The following is a 25,537-nucleotide window of genomic DNA, read 5'->3' as shown; positions in this document are numbered from 1 at the left end:
AGCTCAGTCATGATCTCAGGGTTGTGAGATCAGCCCCACTTCGGGCTCTGCGCTGGGTGTGGAGTCTGCTTGGATTCTGTCTCTCCCTCTGCTCCTCCCCACCCCCTCGTGCACACGGTGCACATGCTCTCTCTAAAAAATAAAAATAAATAAAAATTAAAAAGCACTCTGATAATCTGGGATTGGCAAATATATTTACAGTCCCAAAGCCTTGACTTTGGGGGGCTGTGGGGCTGGGGGCTGCTGCTGAGGGCAGGGCTGTCCATCTGGCCTTGCTGGGCTCGGCATTCCTTAAGAAGAAGAAGAAGTTCAGTTTAAAAAATAAAGACTGTCACTGTAAGTGTCTAGTTATTTGCAAACTTTGAGTGAAACCTCTCTTGGTGTATTTTCCTAGGCAAGAAGAAATCATCAAGGTACAAATTTGTTGACTTGTCAGGAGCTACTTGTACAATAGGCACAAATGGGAAAAAATGGTCTCAATTTTGGTCTCTTTTTTTTTTCTCCCTTAAGCGTTTTATTACTTGATTTTGTATTATAAGTGGTGGTGGTGGATTGGCTGTATTCCGAGTGTGTGGTTCGCGGGGCTGGAGCCCGTGAGGGGACCTGAGGTCCTCACCAGGTGAGGCTGTCCTGCGGTCGCTGCACAGGCCTGGGGGCTTTGGGTCTATTACATAACATTTATCAACTATTGTTTTCTTTCTTTTTTTCTTTTTTCTTTTTATTTCTGTTTCAAATTTTTATTTAAATTCTAGTTAACGTACAGTGTAATATTGGTTTCAGGAGTAGAATTCAGTGATCCATCACTTACCTCCAACACCCAGTGCTCATCACCACAAGTGCCCTCCTTATGCCCATCCCCCATCTAGGGCCCCCCCCCCGCCCCCGCCACACACACACACCCACCTCCCTCCATCAACTCTCAGTTTGTTATCTTTCGGTTAGACTCTCTTATGGCCGGGCACCTGGGGGGCTCAGTCGGTTAAGCGTCTGCCTTCGGCTCAGGTCATGATCCCGGGGTCCTGGGATCGAGCCCCGCATCGGGCTCCCTGCTCGGCAGGGAGTCTGCTTCTCCCTCTTACTCTGCCTGCCACTCCCCCTGCTTGTGCTCTTTCTCTGTCAAATAAATAAAATCTTAAAAAAAAAAAAGTCTCTTATGGCTTGTTTCCCTCTCTCTTTCCTCTTTTTTTACTTCCCGCTATGTTGATCTGTTTCGTTTTCTTAAATTCCATGGATGAGTGAAATCATACTTTATCAACTGTTTAGAAGACTGTTTCGTATTGAATTGAACATAACTTGTACATGTAATCATAGGGCCTAGGCAAGTTTATATCCTGTTTTTTTCTTGGCATTAGTTTTTTCCAGCTATTTACATGGTCCACATACTCTTTTTTGGAGGCAGTTCATTATTCTGTGATCGCAGTATTATTATGTATTCAGCACCAGTTGGTGCTTCGGACTCTTGTGCATATTGCATGTTTCCTGTTTCCTGTTTTCCTGATAGCATCTTTGCACATAGTTTTCTATGTGGGATTACCTGGTCAAAGGAAGTTAGATATTTTATTCTGTTCTTTGGAAATACCTGCATCGGTTCATAGCCAGTAGATTTTCATGGCCTTTCACCAGTGTATTGTTTTTATCACTACTATTATGCAGATTTTAAGGCGTCTGTCTCAGTAAAGCTTCTCTCTTTTCATAGAAGATTGTACTTTGATGCCTGTTGATGGATTTTAGTTTTAAACTGGCACACTCAGAAAGAGATTCCTTCCTTGTTCTGGGCAGACTGTGCTTCTCAGCAGGTGCATCCATTCACAAACCTGGGGCGTGTTTGTTCCTGGTCAGAAGAGATGAAGGTCAGTGAAGTCTCTCCCCTTTACAGAAAACTTGCTTTTAGCTTGTTCTGTGTGAACTTTCTTAGTTTCCTTTAACCTTGCTTTGCTGAGAGCCACAGTCACTGTAAAATCCGTAGCAAAGCTGGTGTGTGGGGGCACCTGTTTTGCATCTTAGAAAATTACTCTTGTGATCATATTCTTCGATTCTTCTGTTCTTTTCGTACCAAACATTGTGCCATGTAATTCCCCTTCATGTTATTAAGTCAGTATTAAATAGTATTCAGCGAGCAGATGGACCTTGGGTTTGTTGCTTTTTAACCCCCATTCTGCTATTACCGAGCATTTGTAATTTTGCAAGTACCTATAATTTTGCAGTGTGTGAGATTTTGGGGTGTGGGGTGGTGGCTACTAGGGGTTATTACCCTAGAGCTGCGATTCCAGATGCAAGGGGAGGAACTTTGAGTGGCGGCTCTCGACCCCGTGCTCATGGACGCGGTCTTCCTTCCACGGGAGGGAACACTCTCCTCTCCGATGGCAGGTCCGCCTCCCTCGTAACGTAGACCCGACGGGGAGTTCTGCACGCCGTGCTAGACTGTTCTCCGTCCTCAGAGTACCTTACACGCCATCCCTCGAATGGGAAATACTGTTCCGGATCCTGTGCACATCACGATTATTAGCTCCGTAGACAGGCCAGTTCATAAGAGTGCAATTGAAAGAGCGTGTGGGCCAAAAGAAAAAATCCTTGTGGGTGGAATTACAGGTCATTTCTCCTTGTGTTTTTGTGATTTTCCGTAACGTTCTTGTATTGTCTTTGTGAGTAAAGAAAGAGGGGGGTGGTCTAAGTTGAGATGCACAAATGGGTGAGGCAGACCGGGTGCCCCGGGAATGCAGACCGTGAGACCGTGAGAAGCGTCCTGGTGGCTCAGCTTCTGGCGGGGGGAGGGGACAGGAGACCAGGCCCTGGCAGGAGGCCTGCGGGCCCGGTGCGCGCCCCGCTCAGCCCCATGGCGGTCACAGGAGGGGGCTCTGGGCCCCAAACACGTGCGGGGACTGGGCTCCAGGAGCACTTCCCTCAGCTGTGGGAGCTGCCCGGGAAGACTCGGCGGGCATCCAGCGAGGCCTCTCCAGGGACAGGGGTGGGGTGTCCTGTGAAAATTTCTCACTGGAAGAGAAAGGGAGTTACTCCTAATGAAAGGTATCCTCACCTTTTGGTAGTTGGACTGAGACAACTTTTCTTCCTGTCCTGGAAAAGGCAAAGTTCTCGGACCATCTACTGGATTGGCAGTCACTATTGCTTGTTAGGCGGGGCTACTGGTAACCTACGCTTTTACGTTGCAGCCAGCACACTTTCAGACTTCATCTTCAAGATTTGATGTCCTGACCTCTTAGATGTTACAGCAAATGTGTAGAAATGAGTGGTATTGGATTCGGGTCGGCCTCTAGAGCTGGGCTGCCTGGGCCAGTAGCCCCTAGCTAGTACTGGTTAAATTTAAACAGAGGAAAACTTCGGTTCCTCATCGCTCTGATAACCACATCTCAGGGGCTCAGTGGTCACGTACAGGTGGCAGTGGCCATGTCGGATAGTGAGACAAAGTACGGCTATGCCGTCAGAGAAGGTCTAACAGCGCTGCTCTCGAGGGAACCACTCCCTTTTCTTTGCATGGTAACATGCGAAATAATGGGCCAATGGGTTTATAGGGTGTGTATCTTAAAGCTTTCTCTGAGCAAAAGATCCCACACTGGAGGGAGAGTGCCTTTGTCATTCTTTGCAAATGAAAACATTCCGGGTGGGAGCGCCTGGCTGGCTCAGTCGGAGGAACACGCGACTCTCAATCTCGGGGTTGTGAGTTTGAGCCCCACATTGGGTGTAGAGATGACTAAAAAGATGTACACATAAACTTAAAAAGAAAAAAAAAAAAAGAACACTCTGGGTGGACTCAGCACCTCTACTCATTTAAAGAAGCCTGGAGCGGATTCGAATGAACCGTTCCCTTTCTGATGAACCCTTATTTGCATCTGCTAAGCTCACTTGAAATACTACCACCCAGCCGCATAGACCTTGAAGGGCGATCGCCTGGGTGGGGAGGGGGAAGGTGGCTTGTTCGGTGTTGCTTAGTGTCGGGCAGGTAGGTGTCTGCTTCCTCACACGTCTGGCTGGACCACCCATGGGAAATGCACATGGGGAGCTTTCCTGACCCTGCCTGTTTCTTCCCTGTAGGAGAACTGCGGCATATCACCAAGCTGAAGCCCTGGAGCCTCTTTGACGTCCTTGTGGAAAAGTATGGGTGGCCCCATGAAGATGCTGCACAGTTTACAGATTTCCTGATCCCCATGTTAGAAATGGTTCCAGAAAAACGAGCCTCAGCTGGCGAATGCCTTCGGCATCCTTGGTTGAATTCTTAGCAGATTCTACAAATAGAGCATTCTGAGCTAGCAAATGTTTTCCAGTACATTGGACCTAAACGGTGACTCTCATTCTTTAACAGGATTACAAGTGAGCTGGCTTCATCCTCAGACCTTTATTTTGCTTTGAGGTACTGTTGTTTGACATTTTGCTTTTTGTGCACTGTGATCCTGGGGAAGGGTAGTCTTTTGTCCTCAGCTTAGTAGTTTACTGACCCACTTTCTTCTGGAAACAATAACATGTCTCTAAGCATTGTTTCTTGTGTTGTGTGACATTGGAATGTCCATTTTTTTTGAACGAAAAATACTTCCCCCCTTGTGTTTTGGCAGGTTTTGTAACTATTTATGAAGAAATATTTTAGCTGAGTACTATATAATTTACCATCTTAAGAAATTATCAAGTTGGAACCAAGAAATAGCAAGGAAATGTACAATTTTATCTTCGGGCAAAGGGACATCATTCCTGTATTATAGTGTATGTAAATGCACCTGTAAATGTTAATCTCCATTAAATATGGGATGGGGACTCAAATTTCAGAAAAGCTACCAAGTCTTGAGTGCTTTGTAGCCCGAGTTGCATGTAGCGGACTTGAACTGCTCCCAGGAGCCGTGCAGACTTTTCATTCCGTAACAGTCCTTTTACATTGGATTTTAAAGAAAGTGGCTCTGAGTTATGTCATTCCCTATATGGCACTTTAAAGCAAGAAAAGACATGCTTTCATTCTAAGATACGTATTATACTTTTAGCACTCCCATTCATATTTTTGCATATTTTTAAAAGTACTTTAAAGGAAAAAGAGCAATTTCCCTTTAAAAATGTGATAGCCCAGAACCATGTGGTGTTGCCTCCTCCAAACACTATAAGTTAAACTCTCCGTAGATTAAATCGGACAACAAAACCATGTGCAGTGTGTGGAATGAGAAAAAACAGAATATTTATGTATATATATATTTTCTGGAAAAGCTGGCTTGTGCTTGTCCAAAACCCAGGTATGGTATGCAGTTAGTGCAGCGGGCACGACCCGAGCTGGCCGCTGCGAGGTCACAGGGATCACGCTCATTCCCCAGGCAGTGAGCCGCGCGGCTACAACGTCACTAGCTGGTTCATTGTCTTCCCTGCATTGAAGTTGAGAAAACAATTTCCCTTTGCAGGTTGCACACGATTTTGTTTATGCCTTTCCTTAACGTTGTAGAATACAGGACACAAACCATAGTAGGCAATACAATTTTAGAATGTAATATACGGAGGTGTATTTAGCCTCTTTTAGAAGTCAGTGGATTGAATGTCAGGTTTTTTTAAAATTTTACATTCATTAAGGTGCCTCGTTTTTCTTGACTTTGTCCATTAACATTTATCCATATGCCTTTGCAATAACTAGATTGTGAAAAGATAACAAGTGTTGTAATAATAATCCATTGTTTGAGGTGCTTGCAGTTATCTTAAAAATTAAAGTGTTTTGGTTTTTTTTTTTTTCTTTCCCAGACATTGCCTTGGTCATTGGCCTATGTTTGAAGCCGTAGAATCAACAAACATTTGCTCTCCTTTTAGTGTAGCGTAACCCAAACTAAAGGAAGTATCAACATTCCCGTTGCCGGAAAGGTAGCTGTAGAACATGCATTAAGGCTTATTGTAAGGAAATCATTCGTCGTTTTGTAAGAGTAGGATATGGATTTAGAAGAATTGCTGTAGGACAGATGCACTACCTAGAATGTCAGTGATTCTTTTTCATTCATGTTCCATCAAAAACATACTAATTACATTGTGTTTGAGCATTGCAAATTTTTTCTTTTTAACAGTATTCACCTTGAAGGGAACAAGACCCATCGTTTCAGGAGTTAGCATGCTCTCACACATCGCTGTGAGGTTCCTTAGGCATCGTGCATGCTGGGGTTTTCTGACGAGGCTGTAGGTTATCCTGTAGGGTCTGCGACAGATGGTTGCTGCAGACTGTTTCTGTAGGAGCCATGCTCACAAGAACCGCAAGGTCTGTCTTCCCTAACTCTGAAGAATTTGTATCAGGGTTTATAGCACACTTGAATGAAATTGATCCTACTGCAGTTTCGGCTCATGCTAGGAAGTAAACCTGATTGTTAGGAATTTGTAAAGATCAGTCCCTTATAAAAGAGCCTAACTGGTGTACAATGTAAAAAAGTTGTTCTAGAAGGAATCTACATTTGTATTAGGCATAGTATGGTTTTTAGCAGAATCTTGGCGGCTTGATGAGAAGAGAATACTCCGCTGAATGAGCAGCACTGGTTACGCAGCTCCCTGCAGCCGGCTCGGGGGTTTTGGTGAAGGTCCTGGCTTTTCCTCTCGTTAGTCCGTGTCAAGTCTTCACGGAGAAGGACAAGCAGTGGACCGTGATTGTAGCAGATGAGAAGCTGACTGTCTGGAAATTAGAACTGCTCAAAGGCCAAAAAAAGCAAATTTAGAGGCTTCAGGAAAGCATAAAGTTTTCAGGTGAAAACTGATTTACTAACTTGCTTCTTCTTGTACCTGGATCATACCTAACTAGTTAAACACGATAAACTACTATTTCTCCTTGGGTAGAGAACTTCAGTTGAGATTATTCCTTAAATTCCAGTTTCTCTTCCGTTACTGTTTTTGTAACTTTTAATGAGACAATATTTGAGAGTGTATGTGCCCTTCATCGAGGAGTCAAGGAACTACATTAGATTTTGCAGTCAGAGAAACGCTTCTCTATCAATTACTTGTGTAGTAGGCAGATTTGTGACAGGAATTTTAAATCCTTAGAAGGCCAGTCCTTCTAAAGAGGTGAAGAATGCTACTCACTGTGCTAACAGTTAACCACCTTTGTTCCGTGAAACCATTGGGCCGGGGGATGTAAAGCCACGTTTTCTTGGACAAGTGTTTCTTTAGTGAGTGCCGTAAGTAGAATGTTGTATGCTAAAGTCCAGAAGGGCGAAGTTGAGCCAAGTTCTTTTAAAACTGGAAGCTGACTAGAGTTGAGCCCTAAATGCAGCTCTCTTCATGTACCTTCATTAGCTGGTTTTCAAAAGGAAATGGACATTAAAAGTTACTGTAAAACACGACTTTCATTACTGCCAAATATTAATCCAGTCAGTTTTAGTCTGATGCTTTTCTCCAAAGCACAGAATGTATGTGCTGTGCCAAATTATGTCAATTAGGTGAAAATTAGAAAAAATGTGTTCATTACTTACGGTTCTACTTAATTAATCCTAAGAGGTAGAAGACAAAGAAAAATTTATTTTTCCAAAACAAAAACTAGCATTGGGTATTTCAGCAAAGTGTCCAAGAGGCTATTTTCATTTCACTTGAGAACTTTAATAATAATGCTGTTTTCGTTTTATATGCCCGAAACAAATCTTTTAAGACCTCCTATTACTTTCTTTTTAATACTATAGCTAGAGAGTAAATGTTAAAATTTAAGGTTTTCAAATAATTTTGATTCATCAGTAGGACACTGCAGTCACGCATGTTCTGCAATGTACAAATGAGATATGTGTGTTGTCAGGCAAAGCTACACCATGTTTTCAAACAGCTGTCAGTTCCGGTCTAGAACTCGATCACGTGTAATACTTGAACGATATGGGTTCACAGTTTGTATGATGTCAGTTGGAGGTAGAACCTCCACCCAGCAGAGGAGTTTCCTGCACTGACAGGAAGGAGCGTTGCAGGAACAACCCAACCCCTCACTGCCTCCTGAAGTCCGCCACAGTCCAGCTGAGGTAGGTGTAGCTGAAGAAAAGGGAAGGCCACTGACAAACTAGAGCTGAAAAAATGGAACTTTTGTAAAAAAAAAAAAAAAAAAAAAAAACTTGTTTAAACAGACTCCAATCTCAGAAGTTGTACAGGACAATCTGGTAAAACTGACATAATTGTGATTTATTAACATGAATTAAAATGCCCAACCAGTGCTTCAATGTGACAGTATATTTAAAATAAAAAAAATTAAAGGCCATATACTGTACTACTTTCACAAAGATCACACAGTTTTGCAAAGACTTGTCATATGTACAATGCTATATATCAAATGAGAAAAGCTGTAAGCAATTATATACGCAAAAGAAATGCAGTATTTACAGTTCGTCAGGAGACATTAAAAATCTATACATTAAATTATATTTTGCTTGCAAATAACCGATAAAACAAAATGAGCCATGTCCACACCAAACTATAAGAATCTGTATTGCATTTTTTTTTTTTTTTTTTAAATACCTAAGATGCACTCACAGAACTGCTGACAGGAGAAAAATGAAAATCCTCATAGTGCCATTACTTAGCTGTGTACTTAAATGCGTATGTATAAAATAATATAGAAAACATTCACTAAATGAATTTTAACTGCAACAGTAAAATTTAAAGATCATGTAGCATCAAATCTACTGCCAGAAAAACAGCTGGAATGTTCACTTTACAAAATAAAGATACCTAATACTGGCTTAACAGCACATTTTTTAAGGAATTTTAAAAAAGCAAAAATGGGAAAAATACAATGAAAGAGCACTGGTGTTTGTTTGTTTTATACAAAGTTTCATGTACAAGCTTTAAAAAGTACCTTAATAGGTACATATGAAATATACAGTTTATCTTACAGAACATTTTAAAAAATGCTTTCGGAGTCCATTTTAATGCCACCCCGAACCATGGTAATTGTTCTGAAATGTTGGTGGCACCTGTGCTCTGTGGATCGGAATCTGTCCAGGCACTGGGGATGCCTGCTGAGGTCCTTGAACCCCATGTGGCAGGGCCACAGAGCCAGGATGAGGACAGAACCCTGAAGCAGTCGGTGTCGGAATACTGTTTGGTCCCTGGGGCTGGAGATGAGGACCTGCGACTGGTAGTGGACAGTGTGGCCCTGTTCCCGAAGGCTGGTGTTGGGGTCCCGGTCCCAGAGTGGTGTGATGCGTGGCTGGGGAGGGATACGGTGGTACGGCTGGATGAGCACTTGCAGGAAAAAGTGGCGGTCCTTGATGAGGTGGATGGTGTAAGGCTTGAGCAGAGGGGGGATGGTGCCCGGAAGCCAGGACACCGGAAGGTGGCGGCGGCGGCGGCGGCGGGGGCGGTGCTGAACTGACCACATGCTGGTGTTGTGCTGGTAGACCTTGGAGTCCTGTGGAAGGATGGGGTGGCGGGTGGTGATGAGGGGCAGGACCGGGAGGTGGCGGGGGTGGTGGCAAATGGTGTCCAGCGGTTTGAGAATGAATGTGCGAGCCGGGGGTGACCGCGTGAACAGGCCCTACGACGTGAGCGACAGAGTGCTGCTGATGGGAGCTGGGCTGCGGCACGAGGTGCGGCCCGGGGGCGGGGGGCGGGGGCGGCGGGGGGGGCACCACGGCCGGGGCCGCTTGGTGGTGAAGCGGAGGGTTCGGAGAAGGCAAGAAATGGCCCGGAGTGACGTGGTGGCCTGGAGCGGGCTGCTGGCTGCCGGCGCCCGCAAGCGCTTGATTTGGTCCCGACGCGAACACGGCCTGTTGGGAAAGACCACCTTTGAGCTGGTTGTAACCCTGAAAGTTTGCGGAGGGCTGCTGGGGTTGGTAGTACGAGGAGGAAGACGGCGGCGGGGGGGGCGGGGGGGGCGGTGCCGTGCTGCTCAGACTGGGGGCCGTGAACTGACTGTATGGCGCGGCAGATTGTCCTGAGGGGGTCTGTGTGAAGAGGGCTCCAGACGGCGCCTGCGGAGTACTGGCTGGAAGGCTCTGTGCGGCTGGGTAGAAATTTCTCTGAGGCTCGCGCTGAGGTGTCCCCACTTGAGGTGACTGTGCGTGATGAGGCCTGTAGGGCGAGCCCAGCTGCTGGGTGGGGGGCTTTGGTGAGAGATAACCGTGCTGCACAGGCGGGTGGGGTGTCGAGGACTTGGGAGGATTTTCTACGTGAGGGGACGGAGGACAGTGCAACTTGACCGGCGCGGCGGACGGCAGCTTCTGGGAAAGGTGCTCGGCTGAGCTTCGAGCCAGCGGCTGAGGAGGAGGGTTCTTTGGAAGTGCTTGGGTGTTACTTAACAGCTGCTTCTGGGGGAGCTCTGCTTTCAGGGGCACCCCGTTCTCCGCTTCCGGCGCGGTAGCTGTGGCCTCCCAGTGGGAATCGGACTTTGTGGGTGTTTTCCCATGCGGTTGAACAGGAAGTACGGGGCCCGGGGACCCAGGCTGTGGAAAGAAAACGGATCCCGTTAAGGAACGTCTTACATACACCGAGGTCTGTGACCAGCGGTACTGAATGTTACCTCAGGGTTCCCTTTACAAAGGGGTAGAGGATAAGGTGGATTAGGGAAGCCCGTCGCAGAGGCGTGGGATCCTGAAAGGGCAGCTTTTTCAGTAGTTTAACAAGGTCTGGTACTGAGCCTCAACTGAATTCCCTGGATTAATTTTTATGGAAGACAGGTCTTTCCTTTCAATTTGCCTTTTTCCCCTCAGTGAGCCAAGCTGCTTTTGATTTTGGGCCTTATTCTAAAAGAATTCTAGTAACCTCCAGCACTTAGCAAGTTTCAATTCCCTAACAGGACTTGCTGCACCCAACCTGTTTGGGTAAATAAATGTGCTCACCCAAACTGTTGTGATCTGAAACATCTTTTACAGTGTTCAAACACGAAGACCGAAGTACAAGACCACTTAAATGTACGTTTCCCTTACATAAAAGGGAAAAAGAAAACCAGTCTCCGACCCCTCATCTTTAGTTTCCACAGGTCCTGCCGCCACACGAGACCAGCACGTCTTTCCCGAATCAGGACGGTGATAGCATTTCTTGTCAATGCATTCTCATCTGACCTCTTGTTTTTAGAGAATTGACTGCGTGTGGTCCAAAACTGTATGAAAAAACTGAATTTCCTGGGGTGACAAGGGTGGACCTCCAGGAGAAAATGTAAAGGACTGAAGCACAGTGAGCACGTTAGACCATCTGCTCCCAAAGCGTCCCCAAATCGCCAACGGACGCTTCGTACAGCAGGAGAATCTCCGTATGCATGTGAGAACCCACCCTCCTGAATGGCCATGTTCGAAGGTCAATTTTATTACCTTGCTCATTTTTGAAGGGCTTTTACAAGTGTTTTGAGAGGTGTCTGGGGATGGACATTCACTTGTAGTCATGGGCTCTGGATTTTCAGGGTCAGGATCTGTAAAGCAGAAGAAGGCCAGAGTCACCGTAACATGGCATGACCAGCACCGCCCTGACTGACACTACAGAGCAGTGTAAACTCTGTGCAGCCCAACTCTGCAGAAGGGCATTCGCCTTGCTGATTCAAAAAGGTTTTGAAAACAATAACCATGATAGGTCATCTGCTTACTGACCTTCTGTAAGTTCACTGAAAGGAGGGACTGGGCCCTTGGGTTGCAACTGGGGAATGTGATTTGAATGAGATGAAGGTGAAGACGGAACATGACTCGGTGAACATGGGACACAGGGTGACTCTCCCCCTAGAGATGAAGCAGACCCAAAGAGAACATTAGAACTGCCAAGAACGAGGGTGCACAGGGATTAGCTGGCTCCACTTTTCGGCAGAAGAACAAGCTCACTTACCACTGTCTTTGTCTTTTCGGTGATCGCTGAGAAGTAGCGCACGCTGGTAACTCCTTTCTCTCACTTGCTCCACTGAGGTTGAAGCGGTCCTTGAACATAAAATCATACCATCAATTCAAGGAAGCTACTGCCAGCTAGATTAGTCTTTGTCCTTGATGGTCAACTTGTCCTCTCAGACCAAGGCTTTTGCTCTGCTGGGAAAATACTCAGGTGTAAAGCTTTGAAAATAGCCAGACTCCAATCCTTTGTCTTAAGCAATTTCTTGGGGTGGGGGGGGGGGCGGGGAGGGGGCGGTGGGGAGGGAGCTGAAGTGCATCCGCATTCAGAATGTCACAGCAGGTACCAGATACACCCTTTACCGATCACCTTGTATCTGGACTGTAAGGCTAGTGGGAAGGGGACCCAGGAGGGAAGCGAATGAGCCCTTCTGCCCTTTGCCAAGACCCATCCCATATCCAGCTTCTGCTGTTCCTACTGAAGAAACACTAAAACTTGGTTCTTCTGTTCTCTAACTTGTTAGGGATATAAGGAAATCGCAGGATGCAGACTATGATAAAAGTTCTTTGGAGAGGAATATTGTGAAAAAGGTGAAAATTGTACAAGAGGAAGCACAGTGGACCCTTAAGATAGGCAAATCCAGAGCTGGTTTAAAACCCTATCAGCAAAGAGGATCTCTCAAAATCCGGACCACAAATGTCCCTGTCCTTAGAACTGGGGGAACAAGAGCAGACGGGTAGAGTCCACCCCAAAGCTTGTGCCTTTCAGAACAGCACACTTCAGATCCTTACAGATCTAGCTGCGTTCACAATGAGCTATGGAAAAGATCCTGCCTGGACAATAAAGAACAGAGACTACTTGAATTACAAGGGATGATACTTCTCAGTTCTAAAGGTAGCGATGGGCTCTTTTCGACAGGCTCACCACTGGACTTCTGGGTCGTTCTTCTCACTGGCAGAAGCCTCCTTAACAGGACAGCTATTGCTGGTTTCTTCTGAAGTAGCACTATGGACTGTAGCTGGTGTCGGTAAGGGCAGGCCAGCGGTGCTTTCTAGCTGCTCCCCGCTTTCGCTCCTGTTGCCACAGCCCTCACCACCGCTGCTCGAGCCGCCGCTCGCGTGAGGTGACACGCTAACCAGTGGAAAGTGCTCAGCCTTCGAGCCGCTCTTCCTGGCTTCCCGCTGTCTTTTACGGTACTCTAATAGAGAGACCTTCAGCAAGAAAGGGAAGGAAAAGCACATCTTTTATTCTTGTCTTGTATGTCAGAGTCAAGCTATTCTTTTTGTTCGCAAGAGAATTAGTATATTTACATTAGGAAAATTATGTAAAATAATCTGATTTTGAACAAATAATAGTAATAATAATAATTAACAATTATCATGCCTGTTATATGGCAGGCATTGTATTTAGATGATTTACATACATTATCTCATTTAATCCTCACAACAACCCTATGAAATAGGTATATCATCATCCCCATTTTACAGATGAGGAAATTGAGTAACTCACTCACTCCAGGTCACACAGCTGGTGAGTGTTGGAGCCGGGATTCGAACCTAGGTCTTACGTGAAAGCCCGTGCTCTTTCCACTATACTACATTGCTTCCCACAAAGTTGCCAACTGGACTCTGTTACAAAAATTAAAAGCACACATCACTAAAATTCTTTGACTTGCAAAGCAATAAGCCTATTAACAAGTAAAGTAAGTGTAGTTTATCCCATTTCTCTGAAATAAGGCATTCTAATTGTCTCAGTATGTCTGCTGCCAACCAAATAATGGTGGTAAGTCAGGGAGCTTAAATTACTATTTACAGAACACTTTTCAAAATACTCATATCCGTGGCCGAAATACTATACATGTTATGAAGAAAGAAGCATTTCTCCAATACAAGGCTGCCTGTTCTATGTAAAATAAGGATAATAAGAACACAAGTATTACTCAACTCTGTTTATTTGGCTAGGAAGTGGTTATTTTGAAGTTACTCTTCCAGTGAAATAAATCATCCTGAGGTTTCAATCTCTGAAACCGTGCTTATAAGCATTTTCCATATCACCAGAATGTTTTACTTCTCTGCAAGTAATTTCTAACTGAGCATTTACAAAGGTTTAAAACTGTACACATCAAAACTTTGAGTATGAATGCCTTACATAACACATAACTGCTAATAACCCTCAGTAGTAGTACAAAAAAGATACTATTAAAAGGACTAAAATCGTTAAATTTGTAACCTTTTTCTTTTGTGGTGGATTCTGGGGTGTGCAACTTCCGTCGATCAAATTGTCATTAACAGTCCGTCCGAAACCAGAAACAAGCCCATCTTCTGAAGTACAAAACACAGGTGTTTCCATAAATATGCCTCTAGTATCATCCTGCGCCAGGCACTTTGACTCACTTATTCGGAAGCCTCCTCCAACCTCCAATTGATGTGAGGGCGTCAGGTCCCTCAAGTTAGAGTTTACTGAGAAGTTAACTCCTGTTCTGTCAGGACTCTTTACCCAGGAAGAATACATTGCGCCCCGTCCAGAGTGAGTAGATTCCAGTTGGCTGTTAGAATCAGTCCTGTCATGTGTAGGTGGTTCCATGGTTTTATGTAAGGCAGTTTGCTCGATTGCATCGAGTCCCAGCTGAAGGTCTGACACAGATTCCTTTTCTCCAGGGCACTGTCTGTTGACTTCAGTCCTGCTCCGAGGGCTGGTATAACCAATAGTCTTTATTTCTTGCAGACCCAGGTCAGTTAAATTAGAATTTCTAAAAGGCCCCAATGTTAACATGGTTGAGGATCGGTCATATCCCTGTTTACAGAATTAAAACAAAAGAATTACACAAATAACCGTATCTTGAGACTACTTATTTTTAAATCTCCCAAAAATTTACGCAAAATAATAAAAGGAAAATGTCACCGATTTAAATCATCTTTTTGGATAACACCTTACCTCTTGATTATAAGTGCGTCTCTTAATTTCTGGAGAACTTTCTGGGGAAGAAATATTCTATATAAAAGAAATAAGTAGAATTGAAAATTAAAATATATAACTAAATCCAGGATATTTATAGAAATGAAAACTTTAACTGTTACACAGACTTTGGTTTTAAACTTTTTTCTATTTCCATTCCCCACGTAAGACCTCTGGCTTTAAGGTCAGTTTGATACACATATAGCCATTAAGTCTGATGCTGAGTATCAGTAAGATGAAAGTTATGCTCATTTTAATAAAAATGTAAAAGTTTAAATTCACATCAATGCATGTTCCAAATTTGCCCTTTTGGTTTCTTAAAAACTTTTTTTTCCTAATCGAAGCACAATAGTTGTTGGCGGGGGGGAGCTGTTAAATACCATCCCCACAGGTTTTCTTTTCCCCCATTTAAATTTCTCACCTCAAAGTGCATGGTATTTCCTGGTGTGCCAGGAGTTACTGGGGTAACTGGTGAATATATGGGCTTATAACCATTTCTGCAAGCTTCATCATCTGATTTTACCCGTGGAGGAGTGGCAAATGATGGGTCCGTGAGAGTAATATCTGTGTGAGTCGGTGTAGCATACGGTGAAGGAGTAGGTGTGGAGGTTTCAGAGTAAGCAGAATCTAGCAACTGATAAAGTCTTCGTTTTTTTAGTGGTGTAGTTAGATCTGTTGGTGCAATAATCATAGACATTATACTGCTGGTATTTGCTACAATCTATAATACATTCTGGGAAAGATCAAAACATCAACAATAGTAATTATGATGAATTTCAGCCCCAAACCAAATTTCAGGGTTTTTAAAGATTCTACTAACATGAAACAATCTCTCCCCACCCCCACGTGAGTTAATTTTACTATTACAGCACAAATTATCTTGCCAAATGGCTTACAGGCCTAGGAGTCTCTGAGAAGTCTTAGAAGACAGATGTTAATTTATTTCTAAGAGTTCTTTTTGATCTGAGAAGCAGCCCTAAAATTCACCCATAAGCCCCAATATACATGGTACTGGAAATTTAAGGTTTTCATGTTTATCTTTACCCAAAAGGTTAGAGGACAGAAAAAAATGTAACAAAATGCTTCTTTTATCATATGTATAATAACTAGAATGTGTCTTCACACTAAAACAACACCGAAAAGAAATTCCACCTGGGAGGGAGCAGCATTCATTTAGTAGCAGTGGACTTTTACTTTCACCATTGACTGTAGGACTCCTGGATCTTTCTTGACAGGGTGAATTAAATCTATGTAAAATTGATGAGTTTTCCTCTTCTAAGGCTTGTTTCAACCATCGCTGAAATACATAACAAATGAATAGAAATCAGTTTGTAGCTGTTTATATAGCCTATATATGTAGACTGATTCTAAAAGCACTTCACTACCAGGAATGGTAGTTAAGGAAGGAGACTGGCCCGTGGCTCATCCTAGATTTTTATATCCAAAGAAAAGTTTACCTTCTTGCATGAGCCAGAAATGTTTTCAGTAGGTTCTTTTCTTCTCCTTTTTTCTGAAAGGAATGGTGAAGTAAACCGAATATAGTGCTTAGGAGTAGAGTATACGTGGGGACTATAGGCCAGGCCTGGTAAGGAATTGAGCTGGGTAGCTAACACTTCAGGATCTGTAGTTATGCGCAGAGGCCTTTCTGAAAGGCTGTCTGAAGGTTTTCCTGTCTTCTCATTCTTCTCACTTAACCATTCATTGACCAAGTGCTAGAGAAAAGAAAAATTTGGATCACTCTATATGTAACTCACAGATTCTCCTATTGAACATTTTGATACCAAATTTGAAATTGATAGTATTTTCCAAAATGATACATTGGGTAATTGAAATCATTCACAGATGTCCAAAATATCAGTACATCAGTACATCATTACATTTCTTAACTTCTCTTACTCCTAAATTTTTTATACAATAGTACTCAGCCAGGAAGAAAACACATTTTTGTAAAATAGCAAAGTCTAAGAGACATCAGTACTATAGGTTTGTTACTGCTTCTGTTATCAGTGTGTAAGATCGGATTTTATGCAGTGTTTTTCTACCCCGGCTGCCTATCAGAATCTCTAGATGATGAGACCAATGCATATACATTAAAAAAAAAAAAAAAAAAAGGTGTCAGCATTGACAATCACTATTTGAAAATTTACATAGTCCTTTTTCAGTTAATTCTGTTAATTTATTTTTATCCACAGTGTATGTAGTTCAGTCTTTATTGGTTATATGAATATACCTGATCCTAAAATATAATGACTACTCACTTTTTTTTGTAGGCTAGCTATAGTTATTTAATAAAGCAGTTGTAATAGGCATGGAAATAAGTATTACATCTGTCAGCACAAGCACATTTTGTTTGCTCTGTCGGCATTCATATCTTTTCTATCTGGTAATCAGATGATATGCTTGTTATTTTTACTCTACGTATACTTTGTTAAAAAAAAAGTACTAAAAGTAGTATATGCATTCTCACACATAGATACACACACATTAAAAAAATAATCTACCGACATGGTCTTCCAGTGACAACCATTAAAACATTCTAGCATTCCCCCCTTTTTTTTCAATGTATGTACAACTGCATATCCAGGACAAACTAGAGAAAGCCTGTGGAGTCTGCAGCCAGGCTGCCTGGGTAGGAATCCGGGCTTTGCCACTTACAACGTGACTTCAAGCACGTTATAAAACTTTTCTACATCTCAATCCTTATCTGTAAAAGAAGGGTCATACAGAAACTAGCTCTGGGTTTTGGTTACTGTGGTTATTGTGAGGATTAAGAGAGCTAAATAACATAAAGCTCTTCAAGTAGCATAGTATCTGGCCCAGAGTAAGTACTATGTCTTCTTACACTGAATGAAGCCTTCACATTAGGGGAAATCATGATAATTTGGTGCTCGAATAGTATGTTTAAAAGAAGGGAATACCATCAACAAAACCTGTGGCAAAGGAGGCTTTTTTAGAGAATCAAATGGGAGTAAAAGTCTACATCTCAAACCAGGAATTTAAATAAATTGATAGCGCCACAATAATTTAGCCATTTAAAAATTAAAACGCAGGAATTATGTCATATTTGTAGTTAAGAAAGTATCTTCTTTAAACATGAGTTTTTCTTTTCACTAACCTAAATTACAAAGAAAAGTTGCAATTATTTTTTGTCCCTCCAAAGTGGGCAAAAATAACTGCTCATTGTTTTTGTTTTTTTAATTCCAGTATAATTAACATACATTTAACTGCTCATGGTTTAAGGCAAGTGTGGGCTTGCTTATTCAAGATCCATGGGGCAGTAAGGAAGAGTACAGCCTTCCAATTAGAACTGTGTTTAGATCTTGTCTCTAACTAACCCTCTGACTCGCCACTAAAGTATAGTCCTGGGTTCATCCCAGATGTTTACTGAATATACTTCTCCTGGTTTCACAGTACCTCAAACTGTAATGGATCTGGTAAGAACAAGATAAATTAAGTTTCAAAACATTCTGTTATGTAAGTGTACAAGAAGAATCCTGTTATGATCTAACCGCCCCCCTCCAAAAAAGAGCCCAAGGATTACCACTTTGATATCTCTGCTCCAATCTACTAGATTCTACTGGGGGCTAGGGGTGCTTCCTAGGATGTTCTGTTATTTCTGAGCTGTAAAGCTCAGGTTGGTTTATCTCAGTGAATAGTTTCCCATAATTGCTTTATTAAGTCTGACAGTTTTTCAAAGATGGATAAATTCCTCTAAAACTACCCTTCTTTATGGCAATCAGCAATTTCTTCACATTTAATTCTTATAATCTATACTGTGAAAATTGTAGGACATACAAAGAATAAAGGATAACATGTAAAACCAATTGTTTCTGCAAAGTGTAAATTTAGTACATAGCATAAAAGAATTTTCATAAATTATTAAAATAATTACATTGTGATCTGCAATTCTAAAAGGAAGTTAACAACAGTGCAAACATTTTTATTAACTGATTTTACTGTTTTGTGATTCTCATTCTTAGTTTAAAAACTCTTTAAGTGTAAAAACTATGCCTTCTGTTCCTTATGAGATGTTCCAAACTGAATCTTTTTTTTTTTTTTTAGATTTTTTTATTTATTCATTTGACAGAGCGAGAAAGTGAGAGAGGGAACACAAGCAGGGGGAGTGGGAAAGGGAGAAGCAGGCTTTCCGCTGAGCAGGGAGCCTGATGCGGGGCTCGATCCCAGGACCCTGGGATCACGACCTGAGTGGAAGGCAGACACTTAACGACTGAGCCACCCAGGCGCCCCCCAAACTGAATCTTAAAAACACAAATATATTTAACATCATAAGACATTCTTGTTAGAAGAGTTCCCCTGCTCCTGAAGAGCCCTACCTTCTTAGTTTTCGGGTACTTGGCAGGACATTTAGTAAGTGCTGGAGCTTCAGTTTCGGGAATTAGTTCTGCTAGTGCAGTTTCAGCTTCAGGTTCGATTGCAAGTACAGTGTTCTCAATGTCGTTTTGTTGTGAAGTGACTTCTAGATCAGGAGAAGATGGCTGGATATCTGAGCACATGCTCACAGTCCTGTGTCTCCGACGCTGTTGTCCAATGTGCGTCCGACTGCGAGAAAAACTTTTTCTCTGTTTAGTTCTATTCACCTTGGCAGGGGGGGGCTTGCTAGCAGTTTCTTCTTTTGCTTGTTCCTAATTCAAAATACAACAGAGTGGAACTTCCGATACTGTTTACAGAAGTGAGAAGTTGAAATCTAAAAGCATTCATCTACTTCAGAAGCTAATTTCCTTAAGCTTATTAATTCTGATAAATTAACATGACTTTTTTAGTCTAAAACAAAGCAAACAGAATCTTATGTCTCAGGTCTAAATTCTCAGGATTTGAAAAATGCTACTGAACAGCATTAGATGTTAAAAGTTCTTTACAGATGCAACTAAATCAGGTGTGTCAATTTTATCAGAAAGTGCTTAAGTATGAAAACAAAACTATACCTGAATAACTTCAGCATCGCTGACAATCTGTGCATCTTTACATTCCGTTTTAACTTCAGTTTTGGCTGTGCTGATCCTTTCCAAAGCTTGTTCTCTTCTTTTCTCTCTTTTTTCAAGTCTGGCAAAAGCTTGCAGAATTGCTTCCATTTTCCTTTCTTCTCTTGTCTACAAAATTTAAATTTCAAGTGGCATAATAAATGTCATTGTTTTGAAGTAAAATTCTAAAGTCCCACTGTTCATGACAAATGTAAAAAATAAATTCTATGATGTTAGCAAAACATTTCTATTGATGATAGCTTGGGGGGAGGGGGCGGTTAACATACTCATTCGAGATACTTCAGAGTCTGAAATGTCTCAGGAAGCCCTGTTACTACAAATACATTTCATGAAAGGAATACTTGTTGGATGATTGTCAACGATAAGGATAAAGCAACCCCCCCCCCCCAAAAAAAGGCATAAGAAACTATCTTGCTTTAGCAAACTGAAAATCCTTCTCAATAATAGGGAAGTTAACCCTTTTTAAAATAATGTTCAAAATTCCCACGTTAATAAATGTTGAAAAGATCCCATTCACAGAAACTTAGGGAGTGAATACATTATTGACATGTGGCAGGATATTATAAGGTGAAGTCCTGGGTTCAAATTATGACTCTACTAGTCATTTACTATCTTTGTGACCCTAGGCAACTTAACGACCCTAGTTACTAACTTTTTTGAGCCTCTTACAAAATGTGGATAGTAATAATTACACATCACTGAATTGTTACTGAGTTCAAATAGAAAGTATGTGTGCAGTTTGCCAACAGCACTTGGAAAATGGGAGGCATTCCCGAAGCGTCAGTGGTTATCTGTACTTTAGCTTTCTTGCCCTCCGTCGGAGTTCTTACAAGGCACTCTACTACCCTCTGACCTTCCTGTCTTCCACTGACAGTTTAAGGCAAGAGTTCCTTTGTCCTGTCCTTCAGTTCTCCTTAGAGAGAGAGTATTCAAAGCAAGACCCAGAGCCTTGGCCTGATGGGCCTGGCAAGGGCTTCAGCTTTCAACCAGAAACAGGAAGCGCTTCCATGGACTGCCCAATTCTTCAGATGAAGAGAACCAGGTCCTGAGTCTCAGAGCCATCTGGCTTTCCTCCTCTTGTCAGTGATGTGAGAGAGAAGGGTTAGGAACGCAAGCTCGGGGCTTTAGTCCCGGTAACTATCAGCAGAGGTTTAAGCATTAAGACACACTCTGGAAACTACTGCTTACTGTATTTTTTCCTTCATTTTTTAAAAAAAGATTTATTTTAGAGACAGAGCATGTGCACCAGCAGGGGGAGGGGGTGAGGGAGAGGAGAGAGAGAAGAGTCCACAAGTAGACTACCCGGTTGAGCGCAGAGACCCAAGTGGGGCTCCATCCCACGCCCCTGAGATTGTGACCTGAGCCCAAATCAAGTGCCAGCTGCTTAACTGACTGAGCCGCCCAGGTGCCCCTTTTTCTTCATTTTTTACACTCAGTAAGGGGACAAACTCCTGTGACAATACTGCTAAGCTTCTAGTTAGTCTCACTCTTACAAGACCCATTATCCTCACTTTATATTGCAGGTAAGAAAACTAAGGTCCACAGAGGTAAGGCTGCTTGTTTGTGGACACACACACACACACACACCTCTTGCTTTGGGATGGGCAATGGGCACTAAAATTAACAGCACAGGCAAATGTGGTCAAAACTGGAACTGGAAGTTTTACTTAAACTTTACCCTTTCATCTCATGGCTCTTTATAAAAATCCTATCTCTGTATGAGGGCTTTTCTAAAATCCTAAATTTAGAAATCCTAAATTTAGAAATCTGGAGTAATAAAAAATGATTCTCTGGGGCGCCTGGGTGGCTCAGTCGTTAAGCGTCTGCCTTCGGCTCAGGTCATGATCCCAGGGTCCTGGGATTGAGCCCCGAGTCGGGCTCCCTGCTCTCTGCCCCTCCCCCTGCTCTTGCTCTCTCTCTCTCAAATAAATCTTAAAAAAAAAAAAGATTTTCCTAACTGCTTCACCTGTTCAACAGGGGAGGGGGTGAGGAGGGAGAAGGGGTTAACTATTGTGGTTATTTGCTCTTTTCAAAAATTTTAAAATCTGACGAAAAGTACATTTTTCCAAAAGAAACAAACTTAGCAAGAATCATTTTATGTATAAAAAATTACCAGTATTTAAGATAAATATGAATTTATGACAAAAATCTGACATAGTTCAATATTTACTTGTTTTAGATGGTTAGAGTGAGGGTGAAAGATAAAATTGACATAAAGACCGGGACGCCTGGGTGGCTCAGTCGTTGGGTGTCTGCCTTCAGCTCAGGTCATGGTCCCAGGGTCCTAGGATGGAGCCCCGCATCGGGCTCCCTGCTCGGCGGGAAGCCTGCTTCTCCCTCTCCCACTCCCCCTGCTTGTGTTCCCTCTCTCGCTGTCTCTCTCCCTCTGTCAAATAAATAAATAAAATCTTAAAAAAAAAAAATTTTGACATAAAGACCTAAAACTGAACTCCCAGGGTGCCCTGCTTAAGCATCTGACTCTTGACTTTGGCCCATGTCACGATCTTGGGGTCATAAGATCCAGCCCTGCTTTGGGCTCTGCTGAGCATGGAGACTGCTTAAGATTCTCTCTCCCTCTCCCTCCCTCCCACAGCTTGCACACATGTGCGCTCTTTCTCTCTCAAGAAATAAAATAAAAATACTGAACTCTGTGTAAACAATACAATTAATTGACAGTCAAAGGAAAATACTTTAGAGGTGACTCAATCTTTTTGAGCTAGTTAAGATCTTAAAAAAAACCTAGTCCTGTGCTGCCGAGAAACCAAAGCCCATGTGTATTGTGTGACTCATTCAAAGGCAGAGCCATAGTTACTATCCAAGTTTCCGGGTTCCTAATTTACTCTTTCCAATTAACCACCACTGATACTACATAAAGCAAAATGAAGCGTAACTCTTTACACATTTACTACAGCTGTCAACTGAAAGCACTAAAGAGATACCCGAATACTTTTAATACAATCTCATCTTAAAGAAACACACAAGTGTTGGAAATGTAAGCATGCCTTTGATTTTTCTACATGAAAAAATAGAAGCACACTAGTCTACGTTTATTTTAAATTCCTTAAGTTTCCTGTGTCGTTCAGCATTTGGTTCACACTGCATGGAATACTGTTGATACACAGTATCTATTTAATGACTGAAAACCTGCCAATTTTATAGACCTAACCGAAAAATAACCAGTTCTATTAGATAGCTTGGAGTAATTACAGGTTGTGTAGGGGATTAGAGAAACTAGGAGTCCTAATTAAGCCCAGCAGACCCTAACATTTGTGCTTGATAGAGTTCAGATACGGCTTAGTGCTAAGACCTGTGTATTCTGTAACCATGACTCATTATGCCAAGCCCATGACCCAACCTCAGAATCACTGTTCCCTGAGCTGAGCAATCACAGAGCTGATACAGAATTAGAATTAGACAGGTTTGCCTTTCAGGAATACTACATTAGCACTTGACATATTGTTAATGCTGGAGTATTGGGTGCTAAACTGAACTATGAAGGATCCCTGATGAGATCTATCCAACAGATTGCTTTTATGACATGTATCTTTAGTTTATGGTCTTATAGAGCAAATAGAATACTTCAATTCCTGTAAGCAGAAGAAAGTCTGCTTAACATCCCTTTATAGGACTTTATCACTTGAGTAGGTATTTTTGTTTCAATTTTGCTGGAGCACCAGTCTGACTTGAAATCATATAACTTGATATACTTGGAAGAGACGATGAAGATCTTGTCTAAGCCTCCTTTCAATAAATGGTGAGGTCCATATAGTTCAAGGGTACATAATAAAGAACACCTATTCAAGTTTTATACAGTACTGCAACTGAAAAAATAAACTCCACTGAGTAAATTGTTATAACTTATCCTAATAATCAGAGATAATGGTACTTTTTCACTGAGTAAAAACAAGCTGATGCACTGTGGGTACCCCACAGCAGCTTTAGAGGACAATGTGCCTCGTAGGAGAGTGAAAGAATTGGGAAGGAAACAAAATGAAGACCTCTAGGGACTCACGGTTTCTTTCTTTTTACCTTGCTAATGGGTAGAAAGTGGTTCTTAAAATAAAAAACTTGCCTTTTAAAGGAAAGGGAAGCAGCAGGGTCAGCCTGCCAAATTATCCTACCCACAGCCTTGAAATAGAGAAAGTAAGAGATCCCTCACTCAAATAACTTTGCTTATCCTCTTGAACAAGAGTTAGAGATTAATTTATTAATCTTTTAAAAAATGGTTAAGATTACTAATTACCAATAGAGTAATTCCAAACTAGTAAGTATGTCTTGTGGGGTATCCCCATTTCTTCTCTACCACATGATGATTCAGTTTATCCTCACAGTACTGCTTCCTCTTTGATATTTCTTATTCCATGCATGCCATCCTCCATGAAAGCTTCTCCAGAACCTGGCCGCCCAGTACCTTCAGTGGTCCTCAGCATATAGCAAACACTCACAGTTTTGTTAAATGAGTAAGAATTGTGTATATATTATATAAAGCACATGTCACTTTTATGTGAAAGCATGGAATGAAGTATTTTAACAAGATTTTGGAAATCTTGAATTTCTTACAAGGCAGCTAAATCTGAATATCCTCATTTTGTTTGAACAGAATACCAATAAAAATAAATGGGATCCCTTTTGCTATTCAATACCATGTCATTAATCACTCATCTTTAGAAACACAATTCCTAAACTCTGGAATGAGAGAAAATGGAGACCTCTTTAAGAAAATTAAAATTAGTAACTGACATAAACTTAAGTCATGTTATAAGAGAAAATTGATCAGATGGGTGATATATTTCACATACCCTCAGATGACTTTCCTGACAAGAAATCTATCCTAATGATATCTTACTATTAAAATTTCTTCTGCATCTTCTAAAGCAATTTTCTAAGTCAAGTTACTTCCTAGAGACATTAGGAACAGCAGGATTCTTTCTAGGCTTTTCCCACAGGATGCTTGTTCCATCAAATAAAAATCTGTAGGATAGGGTGCCTGGGTGGCTCAGTCGGTTAAGCGACTGCCTTCGGCTCAGGTCATGATCCTAGAGTCCCGGGATCGAGTCCCGCATCGGGCTCCCTGCTCGGCGGGGAGTCTGCTTCTCCCTCTGACCCTCCTCCCTCTCATGCTCTATCTCATTCTCTCTCTCAAATAAATAAAATCTTTAAAAAAAAAAAAAAAGAATTATGAAAGAAAAAAAAAAAACAAATGCTAAAGCTGGGGCACCTGGGTGGCTCAGTCGGTTAAGCGACTGCCTTCGGCTCAGGTCACAATCCTGGAGTCCCGGGATCGAGTCCCGCATCGGGCTCCCTGCTCGGCAGGGAGCCTGCTTCTCCCTCTAACCCTCCCCCCTCTCATGTGCTCTCTCTCTCTTATTCTCTCTGTCTCAAATAAATAAATAAAATCTTTAAAAAAAAAAATCTGTAGGATATCAAAGGTGTCACAACAAACAAGTTGCAAGGGTGTCTAAGTTTATGAAATGGTTTCATAAACAGAGTAAGTTTTTAAACACACCATGTGTATACTGGGAAACTCAAAGTTGGGGACCTGAAGCACTGTTTACTCAACTGGCCAAAGAGCTCTTTTTTTCACAAAATGTCTTAAGAGTTCTGTGGAGTAATTTCTGGTGTGAAGGATGAGGGATAAGAAAATTATGGAGACTCCTGCATCCTGGCAAGGCCTCCAGGACACTATCTGGCCTATAAGGAAGCTTCAATTAATTCACTACTTATATCTCTACTTACATGGCTGCCAGAAATATTTAGTAGGCTCATTTACTGACCATGTACTTCATAAAAGCCAGGCATTTTTGCCCCTAAGGAGCTGGGGCTATAACAATTAACAAAATGACAGATTCTCGCCCTTA

At 42.1% G+C, this 25,537-nt stretch overlaps 2 protein-coding genes across 11 annotated transcripts in view; one reads left to right on the top strand and one right to left on the bottom strand.

Annotated features, from left to right (window-relative positions):
• The window catches only part of SRPK2 (SRSF protein kinase 2), a 245,556-nt gene extending 239,838 nt beyond the window's left edge, over positions 1–5,718 (top strand). For all 6 annotated transcript variants that reach the window (XM_064575399.1, XM_045864863.3, XM_045864862.3 and 3 more), the window contains one exon: positions 4,048–5,718. In XM_064575399.1, the coding sequence (XP_064431469.1) occupies positions 4,048–4,232 (185 nt within the window). In that variant the 3' untranslated portion in view covers positions 4,233–5,718. The remainder of the gene's footprint in view (positions 1–4,047) is intronic.
• A 2,361-nt stretch (positions 5,719–8,079) lies between these two features.
• The window catches only part of KMT2E (lysine methyltransferase 2E (inactive)), a 92,008-nt gene continuing 74,550 nt past the window's right edge, over positions 8,080–25,537 (bottom strand). For 3 of the 5 annotated variants that reach the window (XM_045864855.3, XM_045864856.3, XM_064575396.1), the window contains 12 exons: positions 19,623–19,787; positions 19,014–19,322; positions 16,137–16,391; positions 15,832–15,976; positions 15,101–15,351; positions 14,659–14,715; positions 13,954–14,517; positions 12,649–12,935; positions 11,728–11,816; positions 11,499–11,624; positions 11,226–11,323; positions 8,080–10,361 (listed from right to left, as the gene is read on the bottom strand). In XM_045864855.3, coding sequence (XP_045720811.1) covers positions 8,844–10,361; positions 11,226–11,323; positions 11,499–11,624; positions 11,728–11,816; positions 12,649–12,935; positions 13,954–14,517; positions 14,659–14,715; positions 15,101–15,351; positions 15,832–15,976; positions 16,137–16,391; positions 19,014–19,322; positions 19,623–19,787 — 3,864 coding nt within the window. In that variant the 3' untranslated portion in view covers positions 8,080–8,843. Of the gene's footprint in view, positions 10,362–11,225; positions 11,324–11,498; positions 11,625–11,727; positions 11,922–12,648; positions 12,936–13,953; positions 14,518–14,658; positions 14,716–15,100; positions 15,352–15,831; positions 15,977–16,136; positions 16,392–19,013; positions 19,323–19,622; positions 19,788–25,537 lie in introns of those variants that run through there. The other 2 variants (XM_064575398.1, XM_064575397.1) reach the window with 2 other exon arrangements.

Source organism: Mirounga angustirostris, unplaced genomic scaffold (assembly GCF_029215605.1).
Source record: "Mirounga angustirostris isolate CCGP_5_RB_7025 unplaced genomic scaffold, mMirAng1.0.hap1 SCAF_12, whole genome shotgun sequence".
NCBI lineage: Eukaryota > Metazoa > Chordata > Mammalia > Carnivora > Phocidae > Mirounga > Mirounga angustirostris.
The sequence above is the reverse complement of the archived record's forward strand: the minus strand, read 5'-3'. Positions and strand labels throughout refer to the sequence as shown.